At 42.0% G+C, this 19,056-nt stretch overlaps 2 protein-coding genes across 7 annotated transcripts in view; one reads left to right on the top strand and one right to left on the bottom strand.

The window, feature by feature from the left end:
* The first annotated feature begins 7,189 nt into the window (after nucleotides 1–7,189).
* Nucleotides 7,190–17,870, top strand: tspan33b (tetraspanin 33b). 2 transcript variants are annotated; one of them, XM_029696828.1, is made up of 8 exons: nucleotides 7,190–7,696; nucleotides 10,686–10,743; nucleotides 10,976–11,103; nucleotides 11,312–11,386; nucleotides 11,912–12,007; nucleotides 14,061–14,189; nucleotides 16,375–16,536; nucleotides 17,549–17,870. In XM_029696828.1, exons 1-8 carry the CDS (start codon nucleotides 7,601–7,603, stop codon nucleotides 17,615–17,617), a joined length of 813 nt encoding a protein of 270 aa, XP_029552688.1. In that variant the 5' UTR covers nucleotides 7,190–7,600; the 3' UTR covers nucleotides 17,618–17,870. The 2 variants fall into 2 exon arrangements, with proteins under 2 accessions (XP_029552688.1, XP_029552689.1); XM_029696829.1 differs by lacking the exon at nucleotides 11,912–12,007.
* Nucleotides 17,818–19,056, bottom strand: part of ttc38 (tetratricopeptide repeat domain 38) — a 22,649-nt gene continuing 21,410 nt past the window's right edge. For all 5 annotated transcript variants that reach the window (XM_029696825.1, XM_029696826.1, XM_029696824.1 and 2 more), the window contains one exon: nucleotides 17,818–18,302. In XM_029696825.1, the coding sequence (XP_029552685.1) occupies nucleotides 18,215–18,302 (88 nt within the window). In that variant the 3' untranslated portion in view covers nucleotides 17,818–18,214. The remainder of the gene's footprint in view (nucleotides 18,303–19,056) is intronic.

The following is a 19,056-nucleotide window of genomic DNA, read 5'->3' as shown; positions in this document are numbered from 1 at the left end:
TTCATTAAATCTTAATTTGAACATATTGGGATGTACAATACTCTACATAGTGGTAGATTGCAGCAGATGTGGGTTTTGTGCATGGCTGTGTCACAGGCTCAGATAGTTGTTGTTGACCTTTCTGTCTCTGATTCACTGGATGCCCCCATCATAATCCATGTTTTACAACCACAGGAAAAACATGACAGCTGCTAATGTAAAGCACTGGCATGAGCGCTTCACATCCTCTGCCTGGATGCATCCACAAACATTCGGCACAATTTATCGCTCCAGCAAATGCTGCGAGGTACATGCCAGGGTTGACATTTGTAGAGATGTGACAGTTGTCGTCGATCACGTAAGAACAGGTTTGTACCCTGTGTACCTACATCCTTGTACCCTCTGCCACTTTGCTTGCTCCCAGAAGTAATACTGCATCTGATAATCATAGAATCATAGACTAAAGAGCACATTCATCTCAACTGATCAGATCTGCGATCATTATTGTATTGTGAAAGTCTGACATTGCGACATTGTGTGAAGTGATTTGGGGTGGAAGGGTTAGATGTTGAATGAAATGCAGGATAGCCACTTCAGCATGAAGATAGATATACATGATAAAAATCCTGATACAAAACCGGCTTTACACAGTCCATATGTCAGACTTCGTTCAAGAATCATTTCAAAATCCCAAACCGTTTTTCCCGTTGTCATTCACGTAACGTGTAACTGTCATCTCTGAAATGTCGGTTTTCTACCATTGACAATTTTCTGTTCTTCGGAAAGGATTTCATTCAAGTCTTTGCTTCCCGCATTCTCCCACCGTCAAGTGGTTTTTCAGTGTTTTATCAAACAAATGTTGTTTGTTCATGTTCATAGAGGAGAAGTCTATCACTTTAACACAAGTGTTTTATGATGTTTTGTTGTTGTACATTAGCTGTTTTTGTCTCTTGTTTTTATACGATCTGCTCTTTTACTAGTTTCTACTTGGCTTTGTTGTGTCTGACGTTCACCGTCCGTCATCCGGAGAACATTAGTATTATATCCTTGGGATTATAGACAGATAGTTAGACGGGGGAATTGAAGACAAACAGGAACGGAACGCTATTCCTTTTTAAGGTGCAACCTTAACCACCTTCCTGTCTTAACTTCGCCGCAGGCATTTATTCCAGTCCTGTTTTGAGGGAGGAACATGCAGTCTGAGTAGGAGGATCAATACATACTGCATATTTGCTGTTTTGTTTCTCTATACGAAGAGCTGGATCCAATCTGCATCGTAAAAGTATTGCAGAAAATCAGAGTTATAGGTCGATTTAAATTTAAAGTCAATATTCCCGCATTCACAGAGACTGCATATGTCGGCTCAATCTGAAATGACCGTAAAAATGTCATCCATTTTGTGTACATTAGGATGTTCTATTCTATTATCTGCGGTATGTCTTTAACCATGCCTGTAGCGTTCTTGTAAATGCCTGCCCAACTCTGCCCTATGGAGTGTGTTAAATCTCAGATGACACTGACTGAGCAACATAAGTCCTCTTTCTGCACTACTCTTATTCTAGTCCTGGGAGTAAATATTCTAATTTCACAACTGATCAACTGTTCTTGTTGCACATCTGCAATAGGAAGGACCCCATTAACCTAATGCCCATTGGCATCTTCTGATATTGACAGAAGATGATATTAACACCCACGCTCTCTCTGACTGTTTATTTATGGAAGTCATTTTCTCAGCTGTACGGGCGTTAACTAATTTCCTACCCATTCATTCATGTTGTTCATCTTTTATTTGTTTGATAGATTGTTTGCATTTGTACTTTTTAATTCAGGAGCATTGTAAACGAAATGTTAATGTGTTTTTTGGGGTTAGTACTGTATTGCTAGTTTAATTTACAGTATTGCAGCTTGTAGTGAGAAATAGGATGCATTTCATTCGTGGATTTGGAATGAGCATTAAGTATTTTTTTCCCTCTCTTCACATGGAAACACTGCCACAGACTGGAGATGGAAAGGGAAGAATGGTTATTGGGGGTTTTGTCTGCTATTGAAGCAGCTCATTTCTACCACCTTTGACATATTTTTATAATCTCTTCACTAATCCCTCACAACTAAAGCTGACTATCTGAGCTGTTCTGAAATGTAAGCTCTTGAATGGTGTGTTTGATGTAGTGTCATGGCAAACCGCAGTATTATCTGCTTTCTGTCAGCCTTGTCCTGTGGATTTTTTTTGTTGCTACATGTAAAAGAACTCTGAATATCTATATTAGGTGGTGCGCTACATTTCATTCTTTAAATCCTAATATTTTTTAAATAAAGGAAAGTGTGTCGCAAAATCCCACTATACCCTGTACGCTCATTTGCCTTTCATGTTTGAAGACTGACGTTATTGTGTTTTTTCCTGGCACCGTTAAGTATCGTTTTTAAAGTAGGGTTTGATTCGGAATAATTTATACTATTTTGGTATATTGAACGGAGTGAATCAGTGAGTGAGCAGTCAGAAGTTAGGCTACATCAAGGGAAACCATGAACAGCGTCTTCCCTTAAAATACGTGCGGAAGGGGCAGCTACTGCAGACAGTGTGACGAACTAATCACAATAGAAACTCAAATGACAGTTGTCAGGTTTGAAGTTTTATTGGTCGTATGTACGGGATACGCTTGGTATACACTGCCCAGTGAAACGCTTACTTGCAGGTTCCTTCTCAACAACGCAACAGTAAGAAATAATAAAAGATAAGAATATGAACATAAAGTAAATTACAGTAGAATAGAATAAACATTTTAGCATAAGTATAATACAGGAAGGCACAATTTATAGTCCCAACATTTACATATGTATTGGTGAAGGGGGGAATGGGGGGAGAAAGTGTATACATTGAGCAGTATAATAATAGTCTGAGCCATACATAGATATATCTCTATATACTGTATCTCACTATATCTATGGCTCTGATTTTCTTCGAGTTGGTTTCTACAGATGTGTCCTATAAAATTGGCAATTTTATCTAGTATTTTTACTGTTTGTGAGCACAAGAGTATTTTTCTACTGAGCTTCACCCCGAGATAGGCGTAGATTCAATCCATAGCATTGAAGATCCACGCTACAGCGCGATTAAAATGTAAAGGCAATGCTCCCACGTCACAGTAAACGCAGTATATGTCGGCTCAATAGGAAATTACCTTAAAATTTTAATCTCGGAAGAGCACGGATCATTAGCGCTACAGATTGAATCTAGGCCTTTAATCTGTTCTCCTTCTCTCCTTCCTGTTTGGTAGTGAGTAGAGTTTACTGTGCCATTCCATTCTGGCTTTCTTTAATCTCACTGTTCCTTCTATGCAAAAAAATACCTATTTTAGCCTTTGTACAGACCATTTTGTATTAGTAATATGTACTGAAATAAAGTGATTAGTGGTGAATGGGGATATTCTGTTTGATTTTCCAACATACATTATTTGATTTCTTCAAAATAAAATACAAACAATTAAAATAAAACATACACAGTACCAGTCAGAAGTTTGGACACACTTACTCAGCTTTGCATTCTCTCAACCAGCTTCATGAGTTAGTCACCTGGAATGCTTTTCCAACAGTCTCGAAGGAGTTCCCACATATGCTGAGCACTTGTTGGCTGCTTTTCCTTCACTCTGTGGTCCAACTCATTCCAAACCATCTCAATTGGGTTGAGGTCGGGTGATTGTGGAGGCCAGGTCATCTGATGCAGCACTCCATCACTCTCCTTCTTGGTCAAATAGTCCTTACACAGCCTGGAGGTTTGTTTTGGGTTATTTTCCTGTTGAAAAACAAATGATCGTCCCACTAAGCGCAAACCAGATGGGATGGCGTATGACAGCAGAATGCTGTGGTAGCCATGCTGGTTAAGTGTGCCTTGAATTCTAAATACATCACAGACAGTGTCACCAGCAAAGAACCCTCACACCATCACACCTCCTCCATGCTTCACGGTGGGAACTACATATTTGGAGATCATCCGTTCACCCACTCTGCGTCTCACAAAGACACGGCGGTTGGAACCAAAAATCTCAGATTTGGACTCATCAGACCAAAGGTCAGATTTCCACCGGTCTAATGTCAATTGCTCGTTTTCTTGGCCAAAGCAAGTCTCTTCTTATAATGAGGTGTCCTTTAGTAGTGGTTTCTTTGCAGCATTCGACCACGAAGGCCTGATTCACGCAGTCTCCTCTGAACAGTTCATGTTGAGATGTGTCTGTTACTTGAACTCGGTAAGGTTCAATCTGAGGTGCAGTTAATTGCCGATTTTTGAGGCTGGTAACTCTAATGAACTTATCCTCTGCAGCAGAGGAAACTCTGGGTCTTCCTTTCCGGTGGCGGTCCTCAGGAGAGGCAGTTTAGTTTCATCATAGCGCTTGATGGTTTTTGCGACTGCACTTGAAGAAACTTTCAAAGTTCTGACCTTCATGTCTCTTTGCTTATATGAGCTGTTCTTTCCATAATATGGACTTGGTCTTTTACCAAATAGGGCTATTTTCTGTATACCAACCCTATCTTGTCACAACACAACTGATTGGCTCAAACGCATTAAGAAGAAAATACATTTCACAAATTAACAAGGCACACCTATTAAGTGAAATGCATTCTAGGTGACTGAATACAATTAATTGCAAAGTCCCTCTTTGCCATGCAAATGAACTGAATCCCCAAAAAACATTTCCACTGCATTTCAGCCCTGCCACAAAAGGACCAGCTGACATCATGTCAGTGATTCTCTCATTAACACAGGTGTGAGTGTTGACGAGGACAAGGCTGGAGATAACTCTGTCATGCTGATTGAGTTCGAATAACAGACTGGAAGCTTCAAAAGGAGGGTGGTGCTTGGAATCATTGTTCTTCCTCTGTCAATCATGGTTACCTGCAAGAAAAGACATGCCGTCATCATTGCTTTGCACAAAAAGGGCTTCACAGGCAAGGATATTGCTGCCAGTAAAATTGCACCTAAATCAACCATTTATCGGATCATCAAGAACTTCAAGGAGAGCGGTTCAATTGTTGTGAAGAAGGCTTCAGGGCGCCCAAGAAAGTCCAGCAAGCGCCAGGACCGTCTCCTAAAGTTAATTCAGCTGCGGGATCGGGGCACCACCAGTACAGAGCTTGCTCAGGAATGGCAGCAGGCAGGTGTGAGTGCATCTGCACGTACAGTGAGGCGAAGACTTTTGGAGGATTGCCTGGTGTCAAGAAGGGCAGCAAAGAAGCCACTTCTCTCCAGGAAAAACATCAGGGACAGACTGATATTCTGTAAAAGGTACAGGGATTGGACTGCTGAGGACTTGGGGTAAAGTCATTGCCTCTGATGAATCCCCTTTCTGACTGTTTGGGGCATCCGGAAAAAAACTTGTCCGGAGAAGACAAGGTGAGCGCTACCATCAGTCCTGTGTCATGCCAACAGTAAAGCATCCTGAGACCATTCATGTGTGGGGTTGCTTCTGAGCCAAGGGAGTGGGCTCACTCATAATTTTGCCTAAGAACACAGCTATGAATAAAGAATGGTACCAACACATCCTCCGAGAGCAACTTCTCCCAACCATCCAGGAACAGTTTGGTGACGAACAATGCCTTTTCCAGCATGATGGAGCACCTTGCCATAAGGCAAAAGTGATAACTAAGTGGCTCGGGGAACAAAACATTGATATTTTGGGTCCATGGCCAGGAAACTCCCCAGACCTTAATCCCATTGAGAACTTGTGGTCACTCCTCAAGAGGCGGGTAGACAAACAAAACCCCAAAAATTCTGACAAACTCCAAGCATTGATTATGCAAGAATTGGCTGTCATCAGTCAGGATGTGGCCCAGAAGTTAATTGACAGCATGGCAGGGCGGATTGCAGAGGTCTTGGAAAAAGAAGGGTCAACACTGCAAATATTGACTCTTTGCATCAACTTCATGTAATTGTCAATAAAAGCCTTTGACACTTATGAAATGCTTGTAATTATACTTCAGTATTCCATAGTAACATCTGACAAAAATTTCTAAAGACACTGAAGCAGCAAACTTTGAAAATTAATATTTGTGTCATTCTCAAAACCTTTGGCCATAACTGTACATTAGAGTGTCTAGTTTGAGAAACAGACAAGTCCTCAACTGGCAGCTTCATTAAAGACTACCCGCAAAACACCAGTCTCAACCTCAACAGTGAAGAGGCAACTCCGGGAGGCAGGCCTTCTAGGCAGAGTTCTTCTGTCCAGTGTCTGTGTTCGTTTGCCCATCTTAATCTTTTCTTTTTATTGGCCAATCTGAGATACAGTTGAAGTCGGAAGTTTACATACACCTTAGCCAAATACATTTAAACTCAGTTTTTGACTATTCCTGCCATTTAATCCTCAGAAAAATTCCCTATCTTAGGTCAGTTAGGATCACCACTTTATTTTAAGAATGGGAAATGTCAGAATAATAGTAGAGAGAATGATTTATTTCAGCTTTTATTTCTTTCATCACATCACACACTAGGGGTCAAGGGGACCACAACATCCCAACAGCAGGTGTTAACTTAAGTCTACAGGGAGAGAGAGCAGGACATGAGGATGCTTTTTTTAGGTCAAATTTACATTTCCACATTCTTGAAGGCCACTTTCATTGGGTAGGCCCATATTAAGAAATCAGAAAATGTGATAGCCTACAGAGAATGCTCTGGTGTTGTAAAACTTTGGCCAGGATTCCATCAGAGGCCCTTTGTCGTCAAGCGCATTGCAATACCAACAATGTGCCTTTTAAAGGTAATTTCCCTGACATTCACAGAGATCGCATTTACGGTAAAACGCTGAAGACTAAAAAAGCAATTGCTTCAGATTCCGGCCCCACTGTCAATACACAATGTCCATCCCCTAGGCCCTAGATAACCTATATATATACCCACATATGAATATTGATCACAGGGACTTGATTTGACTAGATGTTTCTCTTGTTGTAGGCTACTCTCATAAGGCTACACTGTAGTCCTTTACTGCAGCCTGGTCTCATAGACTAGACGTAACATAGTAACAGTAAATCCCGAACACTCAAATTAGTTTATGTTACGTTTGGTATGGTTACTTACTTCTTTAGTCTAAGACATTTTGGGGGGGTGCTAAGCTGACATATGGAATTGTTTTAAGATGGTCATGCTATGGATCATTTAGCTATTTGATATATAGATATATATCTCTATATATATATATATATATAAAAAAAGACCTGGTTGTTGAGTGACAGGCAGCCTCAGTGACAGACAGGCTGACAATACATTAAAGCTCCTGGGCCAATGGGCCATTCAGCAGCACTGAGGCCACATATATTTTGTGTAACCTGATTCCTGGGCTTGCAGGACAGTTCTGGTGCTTACCAGCCATGGCAGGGCAGCGTCACAGCTGCTAGCCCCCCTTTTTAGGCAGCAGCCACTGCAAACTTTACACAGAAGCTGATTTGTATGGTGGTCAAATATCTCTGGGGTTGGACTAGGCATTTCTGTGTTTGTTTTTGGAGGTTTTTATTTTATTTATGAACTTTTATTTAATCAGGACGTGCCATTGAGGTTAGAAGACCTCTTTCCCAAGGAAGACTTGGAAGTTTTCTGGGTATATTTATATTTTTTGGAGCATAGAAAAGAACAAAAATGGATAGGAAATTGAATCTTAACCGAGCCGAGACTTTTTCCTTCATCAACCCTTGGATAAGGTACTTCCTGTTCTTTTTCAGCTTCTTGTTCTGGGTAAGTGGAGCCACTCGGCTGAAGACCTCTAACATACTGTAACAAACATAAGCCCTAAGCACCAGTGATCTGGCTGTAGATGAATGTAATGTACAATGCAGTGTACAAACCATTGAGCAACAGAATGCTTCACCTCTAAAAAACAGAGAAATACGCTCTCAAGCTAAAAGCTCATGAATTAAACATGCAGAGATATAACTCAAAGGTTTCCTGGGCTGCAAACAGCTGGCAGACGCTTCCTGTTTAGATGATTCACAACTGTAAAATGTCGACATTCACACCAACGATATATTAATCTGACACGTTGTTGGTGAAATGTACTGTCTCATTTCAATGGTTCTTCATTAACTTTGCACCGTTAACTATTCCTCAACTTGCTGAAAGTCTTAGGGGTGGTGTAAAATGTCATGAGGAATGGTTATCTTTTACATGACCAAAGTTACACGTTTGTTGTAGTGTAAACCTAAAGCCTACACTCTAAACTATTTAGCCAGTATTGTGTTTATTCAATGAAAAGCTTGTGTGTCTGGTAAGTCTTCAACACCACCGTTTGTTAAAGAGCATATTGTCTGTCTCCTATAGACTGATCTCTTCTACCAAGCACAGGGGCTGAATGGCTGTCCTAAAGCTCACATGACCATGTCGTCATTGTGAGTGTGCGGCCATGTGGCAGATAGACAGGGGGCTTGATGCTGGTACATGGTGTTGAAGCCATAGAGATAACACTGGGTTTTATCTCTATGGGTGAAGCAGACAGCTACAATAAGATAAAGGATAGGGCAGAGATTATGTGATAGACGAGAGACGAAGCACTCACGGGATGGGGGTCGCATTGAAGTTCCATTGGCTCTTTGTGCAGGAGCAAATCCCATCAGGAATATATTACAACCTGTGATATCACAGCTCTATCAATCCTTCTTTATCCATGTCTAGACAGAGAGAACAGAGATGTGCAGAACGTGTTATTGAACCGTCCAGGCCAGGGGACCGGTGGCAGCCAAACATCACTGGGCTAGTTGTGTGTGTTTATCTGGACAGGCCCTGGACTGCAGTGCTACAGCCTTTTGTTCCGGTCTCGTCCCCCTGGCCTGGCTCAGCTGAGTCAGGGGCTCAGGCCGCCCCAACACAATCCAACCAGGATACAGGACCGTTTCTCCCTGTTCAAAGCCTGGAAACATATCTGGAATACTTTCACCAGTATACCTTATTCCCAGCGCAGACCAACATTTTTTTATTTGATTTTTTCTCCCCAATTACGATCTTGTCTCATCCCTGCAACTCCCCATTGGGCTCAGGTCAGGCGAACGTGGAGTCATGCGTCCTCCAAATCATGACCCGCCTAACCAGACTTCTAAACACCCACTCTCTTAACCCGGAAGCCAGTCGCACCGATGTGTCGGAGGAAACACTGTTCAACTGGCGACCGGGGGTCAGCCTGCTGGCACCCGGCCCACCACAAGGAGTCGCTAGGGCGCCAAGTAAAGTCCCCCCAGGCCAAACCTAACCCGGACGACGCTGTGCGCTGTCCTATGGGACTCCCGGCCACGGCCGGTTGTGGCACAGCCCGGGAATGAACCCGGGTCTGTAGTAACACCACTAGCACTGCGATGCAGTGTCTTAGACCGCTGCACCCCCCAGGAGGCCAGCACAGACCAATTCTATACAATAGCCATGTTTCAGCCAGCCAGCCAAGAGGGAATCACAGGCAACCTAAAAGCAACAATTACAGTATTGATTTATTTGACGACCGTGAAAACACTGGAGCTCCAATCAAACTGTGTTGTGTGTAGATAGATATATTATCTAGAGGTCGTAAATGCAAAAGTACACTGTTGCTAGGTATTGCTCTCCAACCAAGGCGGTTATGACAGCAACTCTTTTCAGACGTTGATGATTCCATGACGGAAAGACAGAGCACAACAAACCATTTGAATTCTCTCATGTGTCCTTGGTGTGCTTAACCCACACAGATCCTCCTCGCAAACAAACCACACTATCTATCAAGCAAAGACGTCTATGATTGTTAATGGTCAATGCAAGTCTCTCTTGCAAAATATAGTTTTTATTTCAACGAGACAAAGCAGTATGAGACAACCATTTTTGTATGTTTAAATAGGAGCTTGTGTAATTAATTTCAGAGACATCCTACGGTGTACAAGCTCTCTCAGAACCACACACTATTGGCCATCAGGAAGCCAATCAGGGGGTCTGTAAACAAAAGACAAGTCATACAAATGATCATTCAAGGTGGTATAACAATCATGTAGGGAAATAGATTTTGAAAACAGAACTCTTAACTCCTTCAGGGCTGTGCTTTTTGAGAGTACACATCACCTACTGACAAGGGCTAGCTCCAAGGACTCTAGCTCCAAGGACTCTAGCTCCAAGGACTCTAGCTCCAAGGACTCTAGCTCCAAGGACTCTAGCTCCAAGGACTCTAGCTCCATGAATAGGGGAGCCTATTCTGTCTGCCCAAAAAAGAATAGAAATACAATGAAGAGCTGGAACAACTATCAAATCTTCTGTCTGAGATTAGTTTGGCAAAGATGAAACTACACAACAAAAGCTGACAAATGAACCAGACAATTCCCCAAAAATAAATGGAGAGAGAAATTGAAGGCAAGGCTCGACTGATTTGATGAATTGCCCTAAGCCCAGGGTTGAAAACTGCAGCAACAAAAACAAAAAGCAGTATTTTAAGGGCTCTATTCAATCTGTCAGGCTGAAGCGTAACAGATTCCACGTTAGAAATGTAAAAAGTAATTTCATATTGATCCGACATATGCAGCGTTTATCATAAATGCAGTCTCCGCTAAAGCGGGAACATTGCCTTTAAATTTCAATCACGCTGTCAAGCTGAACTTCTGTGATGCGGATTGAATAGAGCCCTAAGTTATTAACTGTTAAGTGTTCCCAATCTAAAAGAAGTTGTATTATTACTATTTTAAGGAGATTATATGCATATCTGATTTTTTTGGTCCTCTTTCAGGTCTTCTCCTTGCTGATTGTTGCTATAGGGGTATATGCAAAGGTTCAAAAAGCAACAGGTATGACCCATTTTTATTTTGCATATTCCAAACCATGAATCTGTCTCTGAAAATATGAATCAATACCCAAAGCTTTCTGCAATCTTAACTTCATGACATGGTTTGCTTTTCATTCATTCCAATATCACTGTGAAATGAATCCCCAGTGGAGGTGCCCAGAAAGATCCCCCAGCTCATAGTAGGTTGTGTTAGTGGGTCACACCACACGGTTGTCTGTGTTCGTCTCTTGCAGACACGGTCAGAGACACGTTCCTGATCGACCCGGCGGTCATCCTGATCGTGGTGGGCGTGGTCATGTTCTTCATCACCTTCTGCGGCTGCATCGGAGCCCTGCGAGAAAACATTCACCTTCTGAAGACGGTAAGGCCAAGGTTTTCATATTCAAGCCACCTTGACACAATAAATGTGAAGACTGTAGGAAGAAGGTGCTCCTAAACGATATTCAGTATAACTGTATCCCTCTATTGGAGAACATTAAAAGGTCAGGACTGGAAATAGCACTTATGAGCAAATCTGTACCTACCTGCCTCTGACAGAATACCATCTCTGTAACGTCTCTCTTCTCCAGTTCTCCTTCAGTCTGACTCTGGTCTTCCTCACTCAGCTGGCCATAGCTGTCCTGGGCTTCTTCTATTCAGACCAGGTACTGTTTCTACACTTCCTGGGGTCTGGTACTGCGCCTACAGCCTGGTGTCTGTCTAGTTCCTACTCTCTCTCTGTGCTGTCTTCGTGTCTGCGCTCCCTTCGCTGCTAAAACAGGACAGTTTAACCACACTCGCAGCATCCTCTCCCCATCCGCTAAATGATTCAAACACTCTGTCACTTCAAAGTGGAACCAAATGTTCAATTTCAACAAGATCTCTTCTAGGACGTTTGCCGTTAATGACATTCAGGAGGTGCCTAGAGGCATGCTGCGGGTGACAGACAGTGAGGAAGGGAGAGGGGAGGTAGGGGGAGGGAGGAGATTCTCCAGGGGGACTGCGGGCTTATTACCACTCTGTTATTACAGCCGTCATAGCACATTAGGAGCCATCTATTCCAGCCCCAGGGCCCCCTCCGTGTAGCTTTCTAAAAACATCCCCTAGGGGCCATTCCCATAATCAAACAAGCCAATTTACATGAACATAGTACTTTACATACCTATCCCCCTTCTCCTCTGTAACCCCAGACACGAGACGCTCTGGGGAAGTTTGTGAATAAAGCCATCGTGCACTACAGGGATGACCTGGATCTGCAGAACCTCATGGACTACATTCAGAGAGAGGTAATCTATTCCCCTACATTCAGAGAGAGGTAATCTATTCCCCTACATTCAGAGAGAGGTAATCTATTCCACTACATTCAGAGAGAGGTAATCTATTCCCCTACATTCAGAGAGAGGTAATCTATTCCCCTACATTCAGAGAGAGGTAATCTATTCCACTACATTCAGAGAGAGGTAATCTATTCCACTACATTCAGAGAGAGGTAATCTATTCCACTACATTCAGAGAGAGGTAATCTATTCCACTACATTCAGAGAGAGGTAATCTATTCCACTACATTCAGAGAGAGGTAATCTATTCCACTACATTCAGAGAGGTAATCTATTCCACTACATTCAGAGAGAGGTAATCTATTCCACTACATTCAGAGAGAGGTAATCTATTCCACTACATTCAGAGAGAGGTAATCTATTCCACTACATTCAGAGAGAGGTAATCTATTCCACTACATTCAGAGAGAGGTAATCTATTCCACTACATTCAGAGAGAGGTAATCTATTCCACTACATTCAGAGAGAGGTAATCTATTCCACTACATTCAGAGAGAGGTAATCTATTCCACTACATTCAGAGAGAGGTAATCTATTCCACTACATTCAGAGAGAGGTAATCTATTCCACTACATTCAGAGAGAGGTAATCTATTCCACTACATTCAGAGAGAGGTAATCTATTCCACTACATTCAGAGAGAGGTAATCTATTCCACTACATTCAGAGAGAGGTAATCTATTCCACTACATTCAGAGAGAGGTAATCTATTCCACTACATTCAGAGAGAGGTAATCTATTCCACTACATTCAGAGAGAGGTAATCTATTCCACTACATTCAGAGAGAGGTAATCTATTCCACTACATTCAGAGAGAGGTAATCTATTCCACTACATTCAGAGAGAGGTAATCTATTCCACTACATTCAGAGAGAGGTAATCTATTCCACTACATTCAGAGAGAGGTAATCTATTCCACTACATTCAGAGAGAGGTAATCTATTCCACTACATTCAGAGAGCGGTAATCTATTCCACTACATTCAGAGAGCGGTAATCTATTCCACTACATTCAGAGAGCGGTAATCTATTCCACTACATTCAGAGAGCGGTAATCTATTCCACTACATTCAGAGAGAGGTAATCTATTCCACTACATTCAGAGAGAGGTAATCTATTCCACTACATTCAGAGAGCGGTAATCTATTCCACTACATTCAGAGAGCGGTAATCTATTCCACTACATTCAGAGAGCGGTAATCTATTCCACTACATTCAGAGAGCGGTAATCTATTCCACTACATTCAGAGAGAGGTAATCTATTCCCCTACATTCAGAGAGCGGTAATCTATTCCACTACATTCAGAGAGAGGTAATCTATTCCACTACATTCAGAGAGCGGTAATCTATTCCCCTACATTCAGAGAGCGGTAATCTATTCCACTACATTCAGAGAGCGGTAATCTATTCCACTACATTCAGAGAGCGGTAATCTATTCCCCTACATTCAGAGAGCGGTAATCTATTCCACTACATTTAGAGAGAGGTAATCTATTCCACTACATTCAGAGAGCGGTAATCTATTCCCCTACATTCAGAGAGCGGTAATCTATTCCACTACATTTAGAGAGAGGTAATCTATTCCACTACATTCCACACTTACATAACATGCTATTTTCTCTTAATAAGTTAAACCACATCACACCCGGGTTGAGTTCATTACAGCGAGACCCAATAGGCACACAACGCCATTTTGAAGTCTTTGCAACTGACCTGTTCCCGTTGGGGATGTTGATTTAACATGTCAGCACAACTAACCAGGACAGCACAGTGATGGCAGATCAAAAGTTCCATTACCCCAGCTTCAATCAGGCTTTCCACATAAAAGCCCCTGAGTAACATGCTGTTCAATGCATTCTGCGTCTCCCCTCGCGCGTTCACCCATCTGCCCATGCGGGCACACTTTGGCTGCTGGTGGGTCCTCCCAGGAGGAGTGGAGAGTGAGAGAATGTACCAGACAATGTTTCTAATGATCCCTTTTCCTTATATTTCTCATTCTCTCAGTTCAAGTGCTGCGGCTGGAACAACTACACTGACTGGTCATGGAACCTGTACTTCAACTGCACCCAGGGGAACCCCAGCTCTGAGCGCTGTGCTGTCCCTTACTCCTGCTGCACCCCCGTACCAGGAGAGGTGGGTGGGGGCTCAGAACATACATACAGTGCATTCAGAAAGTATTCATACCCCTTTACTTATTCCACATTTTGTCACAGCCCGAATTCAAAATGAATTAAAACATATATAATAATCTACACACAATACCCCATAATGAAATGTTTGCCAATGTTTTGAAACTGAAAAACAGAAATCTCATTTACATAAGTGTTCACACCCCTGAGGCAATACATGTTAGAATTACCTTGGGCAGTGATTACAACTATGAGTCTTTATGGGTAAGTCTCTAAGAGCTTTGCACACCTGTATTGTACAATATTTGCACATTATAATTTTTTTAATTCTTCAAGCGCTCTCCAATTGGTTGTTGATCATTGTGAGACAGTCTTGCCATAGATTTAAGCCGATTTAAAAACTGTAACTAAGCCACTCAGGAATATTCAATGTCGTATTGGTAAGCAACTCGTGTACACCGAGTGTATAAAACATTAAGAACACCTGCTCTTTCCATGACAGACTGACCAGGTGAATCCAGGTGAACGCTATGATCCCTTATTGATGTCACTTGTTAAATCCACTTCAATCAGTGTAGATGAAGGGGAGAAGACCGGTTAAAGGATTTTGAAGCCTTGAGACAATTGAGAAGAAGAATTGCAACCGTTCTGGGTTTTTCACATTCAACAGTTTCCTGTGTGTATCAAGAATGGTCCACCACCCCCAAAGGACATCCAGCCAATGTGACAACTGTGGGAAGCATTGGAGTCAACATGGGCCAGCATCCCTGTGGAAAGCTTTCAACATCTTGTAGAGTCCATGCCCTGACTAAGTGAGGCTGTTCTGAGGGCAAATGTGTTCAATCTTCATGTTTTGTAAATTCAGTGTGTATTTGGCCTTGTTTTAGGTTATTGTCCTGCTGAAAAGTGAATTTGTCTCCCAGTGTCTGTTTGAAAGCACACTGAACCAGGTTTTCCCTCTAGGCTTTTATCCTAAAAAACACCCTTGCTGATGACAAGCATAACCCATAACATGATGCAGCCACCACCATGCTTGAAAATATGAAGAGTGGTACTCAGTGATGTTGTGTTGGATTTCCCCAAACATAACACTTTGTATTCAAGACATTAAGTTAATTTCTTTGCCACATTTATTGCAGTTTTACTTTACTGCCTTATAACAAACAGGATGCATGTTTTGGAATATTTTTATTCTGTACAGGCCTCCTTCTTTTCATTATGTCATTTAGGTTAGTATTGTGGAGTAACTACAATGTTGTTGATGCATCCTCAGTTCTCCTATCACATTCATTCAACTCTGTTTTAGTCACCATTGGGCTCATGATAAAATCCCTGAGCAGTTTCCTTCCTCTCCGGCCACCGAGTCGACGGACGCCTATATCTTTGCAGTGACTTAGTGTATTGATACACCATCCAATGTGTAATTAATAACATCACCATGTTCAAAGGGATATTCAATGTTTGCTTTCAAATGTTTTTACCCATCTACCAATAGGTGCCCTTCTTTGTGAGGAATTGGTTAAATCTGTGTTTGAAATTCCCTGCTCGACTGAGGGAAAGGGGTTGAATACTTGACTCAAGACATTCCAGCTTTTCATTTGATTACCTTGTAAAAAATATTATTCCACTTTGACATGTGCTATGTGTATTTTGGGGGTATTTCTGAATGCACTGTATGTACATTAACCCGACAGCAGCCTGGTCAAGGGGTTTGGATCCGTTGGGTTGACAGTCTCTGGACCTGGGTTCGAGTCCCGGTAGGGGCTAATCCCTGAATTCACAGCGTTGGTGTCAGAAGTTGGATGGGTTAAGGTCACTAAACTTACATACACACAGGTCATTATGTATAAATGCAGACATTACCCTCATTACTGGAGAGAATTAAAACACTTAAAAATGGAGATCTACAGACAAAAGCATAGACGATTTCTCACTCTGGATAGAATTCCACTGACCGTTTACAACGCGATCAGAAACCCATTAACTAAACATAAGAACCGAGGTAGTGCTACAACCTGCAGCAACTACATGGTAATTATAACAGATTCAATTAATCACAATTCATTTAAGTAGATGTGGTTGATTATAATTCAATCATATGTTATTACAATGTAATCATCTGTTTTGAGTCAACAGCGCATCATGATCGCTTATGTATGAAGTCTTAATGTTATTTTGTCTCTGTACAGGTTGTGATCAACACCATGTGTGGCTTTGGGGTCCAGACTCAGAACTACCTGGAGGCCACCAAGTCCATCTATCCAGTGGGTTGTGCAGACAGCGCGGTTCTGTGGATTGAGTCCCACCTGCTATTGGTGGGGGCTCTAGCTCTGGGTCTCTCCCTGCCTCAGGTAACCCATGCACAAGGACTACATACAGAGGTGGAGTGGGGAACACCGGCTTCTCATAGTGGGTCTGCATACAACAAAAATGAGGCACAAGCAGATTTTAGATTCAGGTTGGGATGATAAAACCCACCACTGAGATGGTGGCCTACTTACCACATCTAAGATATTATCCATGCCTTTATTCCCTCACATCCTGAGTGTGAGACACTCATGAATCACATCCCTATAATAGCCTTGAAAGCTTTCAAAATGTGGGATAATTTAGGTTGGTGTTTAATTAAGTTTATGACTCACCCACTTCTTGTCTGCTGGTACAGTAGCTCATTTCTCAGAGTGCTGTGTGCAGTTTGTACAGTCACTAATGAACGGGCTGCTCACTACTCTCTAATCTGTCACTTCTCTCTCCCACTACAGTCTCTCCATCTATCCCTTCTCTCTATCCCTTGCTCTGATATTCCACTGATTTGGTCTCCTCCGAGAGGGAAGTGTGTAAATTACCCACGAGTCACGTCAAAACAATTGCCTTACAATTCCAACAGCTTTGATGTGGCGTCGTATTCAAGAGCAGGTGTCAATGCCTACTTTCCCTGTCTCTACATTTATTTAACTGTTGTTTACATCACCCGATGCTGTGATCACTTGCACAAAAAAGCTCCTATTGATGCAAGTTAAAACAAACACAATGTGTTAAGGTCATAGAATAACTATGACTCTACAGTCTGTTTTCATCCAGATGTTAGATGAAATTTGCTAAGCAATAGAATTGTATCCACTGTGCATGGTAAAGCCATGCAAGTTTTGACCTTCAGAGACTGTTCTTAGTAAGCCGTATTAAGCTTTATTTAAGAGACTTACTTCAGTAAGTGAGTGGCGGAGTTGGGAGTGAGTTAGCACCCAGCCTGCAACCCAAATGAGACCCTATTCCATATATTGGGATCGGGACAAAACTAGTGCACTGTGTAGGGAATAGGGTGATATTTGGGATGTAGACTGAGTGTGTTCTTGTCTCTGTCAGATTGCAGGCATTGTGCTCTCCCAGATCCTCATCTCTCAGATCCAGGATGAGATCAGCTCAGTGTTGTGAGAAGAGGATAGCCCGTCCGACACAGAAAATAACAGCACAACTAGGAGAGAACAGAGAGAAGAACTACTGGCCACTCCAGTTAACAAAGGACATCCATCTACGGTTTACATTACACAGCCTCCGGAGCATCTGGTTTAGTGGTGTGCTGTATAGACCGTATGGAAGTGTGTTATTATATGCTGGACTTAGATGACTAAAGGTTGACATTGAAAGTGTTTATTCATTACATGATTTTAAATATGATTTATATTGACATGAGGACATTCTTTTCTGAAAATGACGTATTATTTATATTTCAAAGTGTGTTTGCTAATATAATTTGCTATATGACATACTGTAAATGTTGTGTTACAGAACATTCAATTGAACATAACATTTTCACAAATGTTGAAGGTATACAAAACATCATTGGATATTGAACATTTTGATAATAGACCGTGTTGAGGTTACAGGTGATTGTTTCTATTAGGTCCATGTACCTGAAGAATAAAGGCCATATTCTTCCGCCAAACATCCAGTCAATTTGGGGAGGGTACCTCTGCAGTAGCCCCTGGTCCAGACTCAGTGGCAGCCAGCTTTAGGCCCTCTATGCCCAGGCTAGGCATGCAGGACATGGGCTCTCTGGATCAGCCGGTCAGTGAGGGGAGAGTTGGGCTTAGCTGCCTCACGCTCCACCAACAGACATCTCCAGGAGGACAGCACAACACAAGACAAAAGGACAGTTCTAGATTGAGTTCTTTAAGTAGAACATCTAACTGGAGAACAAAAAGGCACTCTGCAATGGTAATCAGTAGATACAGTACACAGAGAATTGTGTCTCTATTGCACCCAGACACGCTTGCATTTTACAGACTTCAGGGGTGTCAATAAGGACAAGCTTAGCCATGAGAACATACTGATGAAATTCAACAGTTAAGATTGCACTGTCGAGATATTGTTTCTTCTTCTACTCCCCTAACGAGGGCGCACAGGGAGCAGAAGACGAGAGAAAATAAAATCTTACTGGACAGAGGACCATTTTTTTAGTCATGTGTATTATACTATACAAATATTGTACAGATAAATCAATATTGTGTATTTAGCCATTCACTTTTGTTGGGTTCTAACTTGAAAAACGTATTCTTGTCATTATTTCAGAACTTATTGATTACGTTACATGTATAATAAATGCAAGCGTCAAGGATCAATGAAGGGTGAATAGGAACTCTGTCTATGAAAAGTTACTACGAGAGAAAAGGGAAACAGTATGACCGAGGTCTGTTGAGTAAGGCGAATAGAACATCACTTGTAAACATCATGGAGAAGTGACCGGATAAAAGAGTAGCTGCTACCAGACGGCTCGATCACGAAGACAACAGCACAACAGGCAGTACTGGGCTACAGATAGCAGTTGAGAAGTTACACCCCTAATCTCATCTTGACATATAAATGGTTGTTTG

The sequence above is a fragment of the Salmo trutta genome, chromosome 17, assembly GCF_901001165.1.
Source record: "Salmo trutta chromosome 17, fSalTru1.1, whole genome shotgun sequence".
In the NCBI taxonomy this organism is placed as follows: domain Eukaryota; kingdom Metazoa; phylum Chordata; class Actinopteri; order Salmoniformes; family Salmonidae; genus Salmo; species Salmo trutta.
This window is presented reverse-complemented; position numbering and strand designations above follow the sequence as displayed.